This window comes from Schistocerca piceifrons, chromosome X, assembly GCF_021461385.2.
Source record: "Schistocerca piceifrons isolate TAMUIC-IGC-003096 chromosome X, iqSchPice1.1, whole genome shotgun sequence".
In the NCBI taxonomy this organism is placed as follows: domain Eukaryota; kingdom Metazoa; phylum Arthropoda; class Insecta; order Orthoptera; family Acrididae; genus Schistocerca; species Schistocerca piceifrons.
Genome location: NC_060149.1, coordinates 833,388,222 through 833,403,621, shown reverse-complemented (window position 1 = coordinate 833,403,621; position 15,400 = coordinate 833,388,222). Strand labels below are relative to the sequence as shown.

Genomic DNA, 15,400 nt, shown 5'->3' with positions numbered 1-15,400 from the left:
GAATAGCTAGAAACATGGTGCACAGAAGTGGTTAGAAATAATTCAGGAATATGCCATCTTTAATAACATTGCTAGAAGAGTAATGAAACAGCTCACACCTTGTGACCAATTTTTTTAAATTTTTTATTTTATTTATTTATTTATTTTTTTTTTTTAACACCTGCTCACAGGTCATGGTGGACTGAAATATGTATTATTAGCAGTAGATGTACCCCCTAAAAGGAGCCACAAGTAATAGTGTAGTTAATAAACTAGAAAAGGACCTCAGAGTGAATGTCATATTGCCTGATAAGATCCTATTAGACAATGCAGCATAATTTACTTCCAGAGTGTGGGACAAATTTGTAGAATGGGCAGGCATTAGACACATGAGGGTACTGGTGTACCACCTCCAGAAATCCTGCTGAGAGGTGCGCATGGGAACTGGGTGGGTTGTGCAGGAGCTGCTGTGACTGTGTTTGAAGATCTTACAAATTTAGTTAAAATAGTGCCACTGGTTTCTCTCCATATGAAGTGATGATAGGAATAAAACCTAATAATTTTCTAGCAGAGAATGTTGAGTTTCCTTCAGTTAACCTTTGAACCAGGCAAGAGGGAGGCACTAGAAAATCAACATTTTCTAAAGAAGGGTTCTGAAAGAAAGAAGAGACAAGATGGAAAATATACGACAGTAAAAATTTAAACAGTCTTAGAAATAAAGAGACCAATGAGGAAATCAAAAAATTGTTTGAATTGTATAATGGGCCATTTGAAGTAACAGAATGCCCACATCCCAATGCCTACAGACTGGTGCACCCAATATCAAAGAAACCTTTGAGTCTGCAAAATATAACCGAGCTGAGGAGACATATTGAAAAGTGAATTAAGAGAATACAAAGTACTCAAGTGTACATTTATTTATCATGTTGTACAGTTCTAAGCAATTTATGGGGTTTCTTGTTGTTAATTGTTTCCTGAATGGTATATACATGTTGTGTAACATGGTTTGCACAGCTGATACTGGTGGAATTGATGACAGAAGTTTCATTTAAATGAGAATCATAGGAATTTTAACTATTCATCTATTCATGAGAAGATATGCATGGATATATGGGGGGGGGGGGGGGGCATTAGATAAAGAAACAACTATGGTATGGGAAATAATTCATGGGGGTTTAAGTCTGATGCATTCGGGTGAGATGCATAATGGGATGTACAGTACATTATTTGATTATTCTCTCTTGTCAGTATGTAAATGTAATGTTCAGATTTAGAATCTTGGAAATCAATGGATTTTGAGTAGGTCAATCTAGTTTGGTGAGTATTTGTGCAGATGTGAAAGCAAGAATTAATTGTTTATTTTGTCAATTAGAATCATGGGTAGCTTTTGGGATGCAAAGGAGATTCTTCAAAATTTAAAACGATTTGTTTATTATTAATTAATATATGTGGTATATCCAGCTGTTTTAATACACATTTAAACATTTGTATTGTTGCCTTGATCAGTATCATTTGAGATGTAAACACAGTAGACACATGGCGAACCAAAAGTGGGTTTCTGTAGACTGAACAGTGGGGAATCGCGGATAAAAAATATTGGCCACTCACTCACTGGGACATTTGTTTACACATCTTAATAGGATATGGCTTGGTTGGTAGTGGGTGGCACAGCACTGCTGGCTGTATACTGAAGAGTGTGGAAAGTGTAGAAATGTGCCAAGACTGCCTTGGACATAAGAATCCAGTTGCACCAACCTGATGCAAGTACAGGATTGATTTGATTTGATTTGATTTATTGAGCCTCCATTGTGGAAAGAAAATTGAAAGTGATAACATATTTTAATCTTGAGTGCTGTGTGTACAAAGACTAACATGAGCATTTATTATATGTAAAATCATTTGGGTTGCAAAGGAGATTCTTCAAAATTTAAAACGATTTGTTTATTATCAATTAATATATGTGGTATATCCAGCTGTTTTAATACACATTTAAACATTTGTATTGTTGCCTTGATCAGTATCATTTGAGATGTAAACACAGTAGACACATGGCGAACCAAAAGTGGGTTTCTGTAGACTGAACAGTGGGGAATCGCGGATAAAAAATATTGGCCACTCACTCACTGGGACATTTGTTTACACATCTTAATAGGATATGGCTTGGTTGGTAGTGGGTGGCACAGCTCTGCTGGCTGTATACTGAAGAGTGAGGAAGGTGTAGAAATGTGCCAAGACTGCCTTGGACATAAGAATCCAGTTGCACCAACCTGATGCAAGTACAGGATTGATTTGATTTGATTTGATTTATTGAGCACCCATTGTGGAAAGAAAAGTGAAAGTGATAACATATTTTAATCTTGAGTGCTGTGTGTACAAAGACTAACATGAGCATTTATTATATGTAAAATCATTTGGGTTGCAAAGGAGATTCTTCAAAATTTAAAACGATTTGTTTATTATCAATTAATATATGTGGTATATCCAGCTGTTTTAATACACATTTAAACATTTGTATTGTTGCCTTGATCAGTATCATTTGAGATGTAAACACAGTAGACATATGGTGAACCAAAAGTGGGTTTCTGTAGACTGAACAGTGGGGAATCGTGGATACAAAATATTGGCCACTCACTCACTGGGACATTTGTTTACACATCTTAATAGGATAAGGCTTGGTTGGTAATGGGTGGCACAGCACTGCTGGCTGTATACTGAAGAGTGTGGAAGGTGTAGAAATGTGCCAAGACTGCCTTGGACATAAGAATCCAGTTGCACCAACCTGATGCAAGTACAGGAACAACTGCCTGTGTGTGTATTTGATTTGATTTATTGAGCACCCATTGTGGAAAGAAAAGTGAAAGTGATAACATATTTTAATCTTGAGTGCTGTGTGTACAAAGACTAACATGAGCATTTATTATATGTAAAATCATTTGGGTTGCTAGCCCAGTCAAAGACTTGATTACAAATTATTAATAGCAAATTTAGGTAAAGATGCATCAATTATGTTTAAGTTATATGTGTATATGTTTGCTAGTGATAATGCTCAAGCAGATTGATTCACCACTCACAAAATTATTACACAAGTTTTGGTATAGTTAAATACATGGAAAAATTGGTACTTCTTGACACTGTGTAAATGGTGAGGAATGGTGCTACTTCATATAAGAATCAACAGGTGATTGATGTATGTGACATTACAAGCAGCTGGTTTGATGGCCACAGGACAGACTGAATCTCACAGGCCAGCTGTGGGCTGGTTTGAATGTTTGTTGGGACATCCAACTGTCAGACAGCTGTGAAAAGTGAGCCGAGTGAAAGTAAAGGCAGCTAGCAAACCAAAAGGCTCAGTGGTCACTGGGGTTTTTCCAAGCAGAAAGACGGGGTGTTCCAGTGACATGGTTGTGGGATGAGCTAATATGGAAGGACTTGTGACTTTAAATGTCATCAATATGATTTCAATGAAAAATGCATTAAAATTCATTACAGGCATTCTGGAGTAAGACCAACGACAATTTTGGAACTGCAGCATTGGGATGAGCTCGTTAGACATAAATCCATATCTAAAGCCTTAATAGTTAAAAAGTTATTGACATTATTACCATTATTGTCTATAGTAAATTCTAACAACTGAATCCATCACAAACATCAGTCTTGTGATACGCAAGATGAACGAGTATAAAGCCTGCAAAGTAATGAACAGATTATTTTTATAATTAAACACTATAAAAGATGTTATAAATAATTTACCGTATTTACTCGAATCTAAGCCGCACTTTTTTTCCGGTTTTCGTAATCCAAAAAACCGCCTGCGGCTTAGAATCGAGTGCAAAGCAAGCGGAAGTTATGAAAAATGTTGGTACATGCCGCCACAACTAACTGCTGCCGTTGAATATATGTAGCGCTATGCAGGCATGCTTTGTAGGCACAAAGATAAATACTGGCGCCAAAACCTCTGCGTCAGTAAATAAATTTTTAAAAAAAGTTGAAGACGAGCTTTTTTCTCCGCCGCGAGTTTCAACCACTGCATTTTCATACATTATCCAACGAAGTATATACAAATTCCGTATTGTTCATCTTCGAATGTAGCACAATTTCAGTGTACTACGAAAATCTGACTGGCAAGACTGGGATGTTTATCAATATGGCCAACTCTACGTTCTGAATTTTTTCCTGTCTGTGAAAAGAGATGGTTGCTAATAGGAACCTGATGAAATTTGAATCACATACAGTATTCTCTTCACTATAAGAATAATACGAATATAAACATTTTGCCATGTAATCTTTCGTGTTTGCCGCTATCTCATTTAAATCCTGTCTGCCAAATAAACTACGAAACTAGAGTGAGGCAACAGCAAACGCAGAAGAATATACATATAGTGTCATGTTTATATTCGTATTATTCTTATGCCTAATAGTGATACAGTCAGAAATGAAGCACGGCAACTGACTAGATTTTTAAATCTAAGATGACTAATTTCTGTGCAGAATTTGATGTAATAAAGAAGCGGCCGCAAAGATTTTCAAACGGAGAAAAATTTTCGCCCAACTGTCGCTCAGAACATGTTATATCATACACAGTCTATTATTTGATTCTTGTTGATCATTATCAAAGAAAGCAGCAGTGTAAGTAACAACAAATAGCAGTCTCTTGCCATTGTTTCGCTAATGAGACGATTCCTCTCTTTTTTTTTTAATTGTACGCGACAGGACGTAAACACGCACTATCAAAATGCGACAAACAATGCATGACACAGTGCAGTAATGCATTTTCAGCTTAAGAGTGACGCAAACACCTATAACAAAGAAAACGGCATTTATCAGATCAAAGCAAAATAAGCAATCGATTCAAACCAGACGAAGCACGTGAAAAAGGAAGGGCACCCGTATAAATACGGACGGAGTGCCTGACGCATAGCAATGGCTACGTGGTAAAGCTTAACTGCTAAGTTTACGACCTGAACCAAACTACTGTAGCTGTATCATCATTCATTCGACCTAAATTGTGTCTAATATTACAATGGACCAACTTTGTTTCGATTTGGAGGTGCGGCCTACAACTTTTCTCTCCCCTTGAATTTCGAGTCTCAAATTTCAGGTGCGGCTTAGATTCGGGAAATTTTTTTTTCCTTTATTTCGAGTCTCATTTTTCAGGTGCGGCTTAGATTCGAGTAAATACGGTAGTTTATTTATGTAAGTAGTGCCATATCTATGAAATCCTCCACAGAGAGAAAAATGATCTTGTAAGCATGAGTTTCTTTCCTTAATATTCCAATAAATTTCAGTGTGTACCAAGCTGTAGTTGCAATTTTTAAAATAGGTAAAGTAAGTGTTTTGACTAGAATGCTGAATGTGGCAATTTATGTGTTTGTGATTTATTTAAACTTGTGAAAATAATGGATAAGTGAGTTTGTTAAGAGATTGCAGAATGACTGCAAAGACTTTCATATGTTTTATCATAAGTATTTATATGAAATTATTATGAAAATTATTAATGGTGGGCAAGATGAAAGTATCTGCACTGAATCAAGAAATGGTCATATGACCAAACCTTTGGATAAGTGTGTGGGGGCAGCACTCATGGTCTTTCACCTGTAATCTTGCATCTGGAGAGTTGCTGAGGTATTTCATCTGGAGCTGTTAATGCTATGGGCGGTGTGTATGCCACAAACTTTATTTTCATGTACCAGGACTTGTGCACTGTGACTTAGGATATGCTGCTAGGTATAAATGCTATGTCCATACAAAGTAAGACCAAAATTTGCTCAAGTGGTAGTGAGTTACTTGTATGTGGCCACCATTTGCAAACGCTGTGCTTCTCTAAAAAAAAGAAGTTAAAAGAGACTTACTTGAGACTTAAAATGAATCTGTTTTGATCAATGTTATTTTCCTTTGGGATTTCAACCAACAGATTCAACCTCAGTACACCTTTTATTGAATTGTTTGCAAATGTCTCACTGCTAATATAAGTCTTTGTTATTAACATTATTATTTTGTGTCATTGGGAAAAGCAGCCATTCACAAAGTTAATGATGACACATTGTCCACACACTGGTGAATGGGAGAAAAAGTGGTTTTGTTGCCTCAAATTTTCTATATGATTTAACTACAGGATTAACACAATATGGAAGTGATTTTCTATTGGGGAAAAATATAATTTCCTGAGAGAGCAAGAAACTGAAGCATGTTGCAACCACAACTACTGAAGCTGAGTATGCAGCTTTAAATTCTGCCACCGAAGAAGCAGTGTATTTGAGACAGGTGATACGAGAATTGTTAAATGATATACATCAAAATACTCTAATCATTTTCCTACAAAATTCTGTGTTGCATTCTAGATTGAAATCTGATTGTGCAAAAGATTACTTTATCACACAATGTGTAAAAAGAAGTGAGATTATTGTTAGGTACTTGTAGTCAAAGGAAATGCCTGCTGATGTATTAACTAAAGCACTTGCTAGGTAGCAACATATGTATCTTGTACATAGGTTGAAATCATCACCAGATTAAATACTAGTTGCTTTTATGTTGGTAATCTGGCTCCTTGTTTCACCTTTCTCATTGATGGCCACAAGGTATGGACTCTCTCAGAGTACAAAACCCTCTGTGTGTGTGTGTGTGTGTGTGTGTGTGTGTGTGTGTGTGTGTGTGTGTGTGTGCATTAACATGTTTCTGTGAATATGAGTATCATGAATAATGTAATTGTTATTTTTCTTTATTCCCACATACCTCAATGTGATAACAATATGGCATAGTATGTACATGATCATAATAAAGATATAAGAGAAAACTTTTTATTCTGCAAACCACTTGAGTCAAATTCTGCAACAGAAAACATTTGAATGTGATTGACCTTTACTTGTTTAAAGTAGGTATTCCTTGACAAAAATGTGTCAGTATTTGTAAAGACAAGACCAAGGCAAGGTACAGTCACTAATCAGGGCTGGCAGCAAAAGTGAAGAAAGTTGTACCCAGTTGTTAAACACACACTGTATAGTATGACAAGAAGCATTGGATTCTAAGGACATGCCCAAAACTCTTTATGTTTTTTTGGCAGATGCTGTAACCTTCATAAACTTCATCAAGGCAAGGGCTCTAATTTCACATCTGTTCACACTATTATGTGAAGATATTGGTGATAAATTTAAATGTTTTTATCCTCATACAAAGCAAGAATAATATTCTTTCACTTTTATAATTTTGGAAAGACAGTGAACTAGCTCTCATGGAATATTTGGTTAGAGACATTATTACACATTATAGATTCTCCAGAAAAGTTTTGAAAAGTACTTTTCTGAAGATTACAGAGAATTTGACTGCATAAGAAATCTACACTCCTGGAAATTGAAATAAGAACACCGTGAATTCATTGTCCCAGGAAGGGGAAACTTTATTGACACATTCCTGGGGTCAGATACATCACATGATCACACTGACAGAACCACAGGCACATAGACACAGGCAACAGAGCATGCACAATGTCGGCACTAGTACAGTGTATATCCACCTTTTGCAGCAATGCAGGCTGCTATTCTCCCATGGAGACGATCGTAGAGATGCTGGATGTAGTCCTGTGGAACGGCTTGCCATGCCATTTCCACCTGGCGCCTCAGTTGGACCAGCATTCATGCTGGACGTGCAGACCGCGTGAGACGATGCTTCATCCAGTCCCAAACATGATCAATGGGGGACAGATCCGGAGATCTTGCTGGCCAGGGTAGTTGACTTACACCTTCTAGAGCACGTTGGGTGGCACGGGATACATGCGGACATGCATTGTCCTGTTGGAACAGCAAGTTCCCTTGCCGGTCTAGGAATGGTAGAACGATGGGTTCGATGACGGTTTGGATGTACCGTGCACTATTCAGTGTCCCCTCGACGATCACCAGTGGTGTACGGCCAGTGTAGGAGATCGCTCCCCACACCATGATGCCGGGTGTTGGCCCTGTGTGCCTCGGTCGTATGCAGTCCTGATTGTGGCGCTCACCTGCACGGCACCAAACACGCATACGACCATCATTGGCACCAAGGCAGAAGCGACTCTCATCGCTGAAGACAACACGTCTCCATTCGTCCCTCCATTCACGCCTGTCGCGACACCACTGGAGGCGGGCTGCACGATGTTGGGGCGTGAGCGGAAGACGGCCTAATGGTGTGCGGGACCGTAGCCCAGCTTCATGGAGACGGTTGCGAATGGTCCTCGCTGATACCCCAGGAGCAACAGTGTCCCTAATTTGCTGGGAAGTTGTGGTGTGGTCCCCTATGGCACTGCGTAGGATCCTACGGTCTTGGCGTGCATCCGTGCGTCGCTGCGGTCCGGTCCCAGGTCGACGGGCACGTGCACCTTCCGCCGACCACTGGCGACAACATCGATGTACTGTGGAGACCGCACGCCCCACGTGTTGAGCAATTCGGCGGTACATCCACCCGGCCTCCCGCATGCCCACTATACGCCCTCGCTCAAAGTCCGTCAACTGCACATACGGTTCACGTCCACGCTGTCGCGGCATGCTACCAGTGTTAAAGACTGCGATGGAGCTCCGTATGCCATGGCAAACTGGCTGACACTGACGGTGGCGGTGCACAAATGCTGCACAGCTAGCGCCATTCGACGGCCAACACCGCGGTTCCTGGTGTGTTCGCTGTGCCGTGCGTGTGATCATTGCTTGTACAGCCCTCTCGCAGTGTCCGGAGCAAGTATGGTGGGTCTGACACACCGGTGTCAATGTGTTCTTTTTTCCATTTCCAGAAGTGTATATTCAGGTAAGCAGCAGAAGAAGCAACCATGAGAGAAACTTTTATTGACATGATGAGCAACATTCCAATGGAAGGTGCTTTCAAAAAGAAAACTCTTCCTTCTTTTTGGATGGGAGCAGAAACAGAACATCCTTCTCTTTTCAAACAAGCAGTTCAAATAATGGTTCTTTTTGTCACTACTTACATGTTTCTGAGTTGCAGTATAAAAAAATAAAAACAGAAACAGATTTAATGTTGAATTAGGCTTGAGAGCTAAGTTGAGCTCAACTAAGCCAGACTTTGGTGTTCTGATTAAAGATAAACAGCAGCATGCTTCCAGCTGAAACATGTAGATGTTCTTTCATCAGAATCTAAATTTGGAAACTCTCTAATTACTGATTTTTAAGTTTGATTTAGCATCAAAGTTTGATATGATTCCGCTTTTTTCGTTTCTTTGTTTTTGGACACTGATTTACTATACTCCATGATCAGTTTATCACTCTCTTGCACAAATGGTTTATATTATTTACGATGTAAAAGTCTTATAAATATTTTACATGTCATTCCTCTCTTACTCACTGAACATTTATATCAGAACAACTTGAATTTAATTTCATCTTATTTACAATGTGGGAAAGACAGAAAGCTACTTACAATAAAGAGGACATGTCAAGTTACAGACAGGCACAGTTAAAAAATTATCACATAAAACTTTTGGTCACAGCCTTCCTACCTGGAGTTTCCATTGTTTGATTTCATCTTATTTGCCACAAATAAGAACCACATGCGAACATGAACAACTCTGTAAAATAAATGCTTCCACAAAACCTTGTGTGTGTGTGTGTGTGTGTTTTTTTTTTTTTGTCTATTCCTGATGATACTGACTCATTTGAAATATTAAGCAATATATGGGTAGTTACACTGACAAAGTGTGTGTGTGTGTGTGTGTGTGTGTGTGTGTGTGTGTGTGTGTGTGTGTGCGTGTGCGTTGTTTATTCCTGATGATACTGACTCATTTGAAATATTAAGCACTATATGGGCAGTTACACTGACAAAGAAAGCATTTGTAGTGAAGTGTTGCATAACATACAGTCTACAGGCACTAAGTACTCATGATTTATGGAGTGATTCACATCAACATCAATAATCTTTGCAATTCAGGATGCTGACCTGAAAGAACATTTTATAGTCGAGCAGAACAGAATTCCCACTCCAACCCCCCCCCCCCCCCCCCTCCCTCTCCCATGAAGAAAAATTATCTATGTCCCTTGTAATTTCCATTTTAAAGACATGTTAAAACTTTCCTAGACATTTACATTGTTTTCCTCAGATAAGAATTTGCATGCCCCCTATAATGAGGTTGCAAAAGTGCTACAATATCTTGGTCTAATGTGTGGGTGAAAGACCTTTTTACGATTATGAAACTAAATATGTCACAACAAATTTGTGAAATTGTCTGTGTCTGCATGTATATTAATAGTCTCTCCAGATTAAAAATTATAATGTGTCTTCACTGTTCTAAAAATAATTAAATAGTACTGAAAACTTGTTTTATTAGTGATCTGTGTTGCTGAAAAATAGGAAACATTCAAATACAGTGGAACTGCATTGCCATTTAAATATGATGTGGTCACAGATTCCCCTCGTCCACCTCCTCCTACTCAGGCAGTGATGTGGTAGTGGTGAAGTGTCCAGGTAGGCTGAGCGTTATGGGACACAAGCCATGACGCAGCTTGTGAGCTGAATTCTTCACTGCCCGAGCTCTAAAGCAATATCTCCTGTTCCCACTGATAGTGTTTCTGTTGTTCCTGTTGTTTGTGGATTTATACCTACATGTATATTGTTCAACTGTGATTTACATTACCAACTTCTTTTCCAAAAAAAAAGGTTTATAGTTATTTACAGGAAACAAATAAATAAAAAATAATCAAGTTCTAGTCAGTTGAATTTCAACAGTTTCTCTATCACGGTAGCTGAATGAGAAAATATGACAGCTATAGTTGGACATGAAATAGTGGATACTAGAAGTGTATGAAATGTTAGTGTATTTCTTTGCCATTAATTATTGCCTGAATTGTTTCCACACCATATTTTATAACTGCTCAAAATCTACAGTTCCAAACATGAGAGTATGAGATGGATAAACTTTTCACTTTTAAAATTATTTTCAGGTTCATGCATACATAATAAGCACTCTTCACAAGGAAATGCCAATACTATACAGAAAAGAAGCCAAAAAAGAGCATTTAATTCAACATCTTGATGTTATTTACAAGAATATTGAACACAAATATCAGATATCTCATGGAGACTTTCCAGAGCTGAAAAAAATGCAGGTATTTACAAACAGTGCTGGTTGTATGAGACTAACTTAACTATTTATCCTAGTAACAGAATGAATGTGTGCTGAATTGGAAATTGAAAATTCATGACAAGATCCGGACTCAAATAGACAGCAATTTCCTATGTTTCACAAACCATTATGGTATCCACACACTCACTTTAGCCTGATCCAAATTCTCAATGTTGTTAAATGTTCCCTCCTGTATTTTAATTGATGTATGGTCTATAAACACTCATAACAGGATAGAGCCATAACTTGCAGTTGAGCTACTACTTTTTATAGGGTAAGCACTCTCTCTCTCTCTCTCTCTCTCTCTCTCTCTCACACACACACACACACACACACACACACACACACACACACACACACACACATACACAAAAAAGAGAAAAAGAAGGTCACCACACATAGGCACTGAAACTCATCCATAGGAAACAACTACAATACTGATTCCTGATAAAAGAGGACTAGGAGAGAAGAGAAGGAGAAAGAGTAAGGCAACAGACATGAGAGAGAAATCTCAATTCTCCTATGTCTACCAAGAAGTGTGCAGTCTAATGGAATGTACTTATTAAAATTTGACATTTATGGTATATATAATATTGTAAGCATATGTATATATGTAAATTAGTTCTGATATAAGCATTTTGTGTTGCTAACAGAAACAAAATATTAATAATTAAATTGATATTATCTTTGATAGTCCATTAAATTTCAGACATGCAGCTGCGCAAATAAAATTCCCTCCACTGATATTTCAGCCACGTATCGTCCGGCCATCCTCAGAGTGAGTCACAAGACTGACAACAAGATGCCAAGCACAGCCTTATGAGCTCCACTGCGCATGCGTGTCACAGATGCTGGTCGGCAGCAGAGAAATATGTTTACACATGCGCCACCTGTGGCGAAGACGTACAGACATTCGATTCGCTTATTAATGTATGATTGGCGGCAGTGACACCATGACGACTTCTCTGCAGTATAATTACCCCAAGAGCCAGATTCCATGCTTTGTCCAAATTAAAACAATTATCTCTATTTATTAAATTATTAGCTAATCTAATCTCTATAGCTTCCTTGAAGACAGATCCCCAAAAAGAAGAGGTGGATGTTAAAATCTTCACATCACTAATTCATGGAATGCCCTGTATCAATACAATGTTCGGCCGCAGATGACTTGTTTGGCTGTAATAAGCGTGTGTATCTTCAATGCTCCATGCACCTCTCATGAACGGTGCGTATTATTTGACCTATGTACGACTTCTCACAATTTCTGCAAGGAATGGTATTTCTTTGCCACCAACTAGCATCTGTGACCTGCATGCGCAGTACCGCCGTGGTGGAGCATATAAGGCCACGCTTGGCATCTTGTCGTCAGTCTTGTGTCTCACTCTGAGGATGGACAGATGATATGCGGCCGAAATATCAGTGGAGGAAATTTTATTTGTGCAGCTGCATGCCCGAAATTTAATGGACTATTTATTACACTGCGAGAAGTTGAAAATGCACATTTTCTTTGATGTTTGAATTTAAATAGATACAAATGGCACATTAACTGTCATTCTGATGTGAATGTTCATTTCTTTCATAGATCATATACTAAAGCACTTTATTCTTCCTATTACCAGGATGAATAAAATCAATGTTCAATTTCTTATTTCAGGAGCTGTTGGCAGAACATGACTTCAGCACTTTTCAACCATTGAAGCCTGAACTGTTTGAAACTGTGGAGCACATGCTTCAACATGACATCCCTCATCTGATGGAAATGATAGTCCAGGATGAAATTCAAAATAACACTGAACCAGAGGCACAAGGTTAACTCCCAATGAAATACCTACCTGAAGAAGCAAGTTTCATAAAAATATCAAAATCCACCATTTGAACTTTCTTTAAATATCCTATAACCTAATTTGTGTAATTATTAGGATAACTGCCATTGATAATCTAGACACAGTGCAGCAGCATACCTTTGTGAAGGTCTAGTTCTTTGAGCTGATTCAGTCAGCAATCACAAAGTTACTGGACAATTTACTGAATGTAGATTGCACTAGACTGTTTAGCAGTTATATGAAAATGGCAAGTCACAGAATTTACATACATTTCTGTGTGTGTGTGTGTGTGTGTGTGTGTGTGTGTGTGTGTGTGTGTGTGTGTGTGTGTGTGCGCGTGCGCAATTTCATATGTAATGTGCATATGGTTTGTGCATGCATACAAATAACTCTACAGATATACACACATGTAGATAGTATAAAAGTACTGATGCTGTGGATAAAACATTTCCTCATTACATCTTTTCTTGTGGGAATGCTAATACAACAAGGTACTGGTATCCAAAAGTGGAAGTAGGTTGTAAAGCACCACCTGATTTCCTGTAGTCTTCACCACCTCCTTGGTATCAAACCTGCCTGTTGTCTTGAAGCTGAAGATCTTATTCAGTCTCTGCTGATGTTTTCTCAATAACTTAAACTCAACACTGCAATTTAACTTGCACTCCACACATTTTATTTGCCTCAGAGTTAGATTATTTGGCCACTGACTTGTTTTGCTACCTCATGAAAATTATTAGCACTTGCAGTCAAATCAGCCCTCACAAATAATTGAGAGTCCGCCAGCAGAATCACTCATACAAATTGCAAAGTTATTAAAACACACATTAAGAAAGCACTATCCAATAATCAGTGGTAGTTCTAACAAGCCATGAAACCAAGTAACGAAGTGTGACACAAAACATCTACATTAACATAAAATGGCACAGTTCACATGCCATACTGGCTTGCAGAACTCTACTGGATAAAAGTGCACTGCAGTTGTTCACTTAGTTCACTCATTAATTAAGTCATCATGCTCAACAATAACTAATTTGAATAACAATGACAGTTCAAGTGTCCTATTAACCACAACACAGTCCAATCAAAATATTCATTAACTGGAGTTACAAAAATCACTTGAAAGTTTGTAAACATCACTTAGTTTTTGCAGAGCACATGCATGTATTTTCATGAACTAACTACACATAGTTATAGCAAGAGCATATATCCATAGCACAGATGTTGCATGCTTGTTAGCTTGACATGGACTGAGCACACACTGCTGACTATGAGTCACATCTAACTATTTAGATACTGCTGCATAAACAAATTGTTTCAGAAACCACACAATCATTTCAAATATGGCTAGGTTACATTTTGTTCTTCCAGATGGAGTACACATATTGCTAAAATTTTTGTTTCCTAAAAGATGAGGTAATCTATGAATTTAGAAAATTTAATGGAAGTGCTTTATGCATCAACAATAGGAATACCTTAGTTACAAGTATGAGTGCCATATTGGAATTGCTGTACATTATGTGGCATTCTTAATTAATGTTTAAGTCATTTAATAAAGTATGTCATCTGGTGCATAAAAATATGTGTAACAAAAGTTCAATAGCAAAGGTCAGAATTTAACTAGTACTTGGGTGAAATCTGTAATGTAAAATTTGGCCTCTTGTGAATTTTAATGATAGTTATCTCATCAATTAATTAGTTTCACAGAACTGGAATACATTATTTAAAAGCTGAACTATTAATCTTTCTGTTCAGTGGTTTCACTATGCCAAGAAATACTTATTAGATCACAATGTTTTTATGGTAGGTATGTAATATGGAAGAATTTTCAATTAAAAATATTATGAAAAGGATAGATTGCTACCCACCATAAAGATGACCCACTGAATTGCAGACAGGTACAACACAAAGACTGTTACACATTATAGCTTTCCAACAAAGCCTTCACTAGCAAAGAACACACAGACATCCGCAGAAGTAAGCCCACCTCATGCACACATGATCACTCTAGTCAGAGCTGGCAGTTGTAATGAGTAAGTCTGCTTTGGCCGAAAGCTATAATGTGTAAAGTCTTTCTGTTGTGTCTGTGTGCAAACAACCATAACAGAGGGAATAGTTCCAACTTTTGATGTCACTTCACCCCAACTTTGAGCTGTATAGACAGATATTGATAAATAGCTGAGTGCATAATCCAAATATCTAAAATACATTACACAATAGTCATCACATTTTCATAAAATCCTTAATTTACATTATTAGACATTATTCTGTAACTTGAACTGTTTCTGGTAATGGTCATCACTCACCATACTGAAATATACAAGTTTTTTACATTAATTTTTTATTTACTTAATTTATCAATTTGTTCAGCCAGTTGTTGTATTTCAGTTGACGCAGGTTGCATCATTACATATAGTCCTTGACATTTTAGTGCATGTATAGCACAGATTGCAGCATGACACACAAATGTTATTTTACAGGATATCTTCTAGATCCATCCCCTTAATTAAAA

General features: G+C 37.7%; 1 protein-coding gene across 1 annotated transcript in view; it reads left to right on the top strand.

Moving 5' to 3' along the window:
• The window catches only part of LOC124722483 (EH domain-containing protein 1-like), a 130,682-nt gene extending 115,612 nt beyond the window's left edge, over nucleotides 1-15,070 (top strand). The window contains exons 4-6 of the mRNA XM_047247639.1: nucleotides 10,887-11,051; nucleotides 12,723-12,816; nucleotides 15,024-15,070. Coding sequence (XP_047103595.1) covers nucleotides 10,887-11,051; nucleotides 12,723-12,816; nucleotides 15,024-15,070 — 306 coding nt within the window. The remainder of the gene's footprint in view (nucleotides 1-10,886; nucleotides 11,052-12,722; nucleotides 12,817-15,023) is intronic.
• The last annotated feature ends 330 nt before the right edge of the window (nucleotides 15,071-15,400 follow it).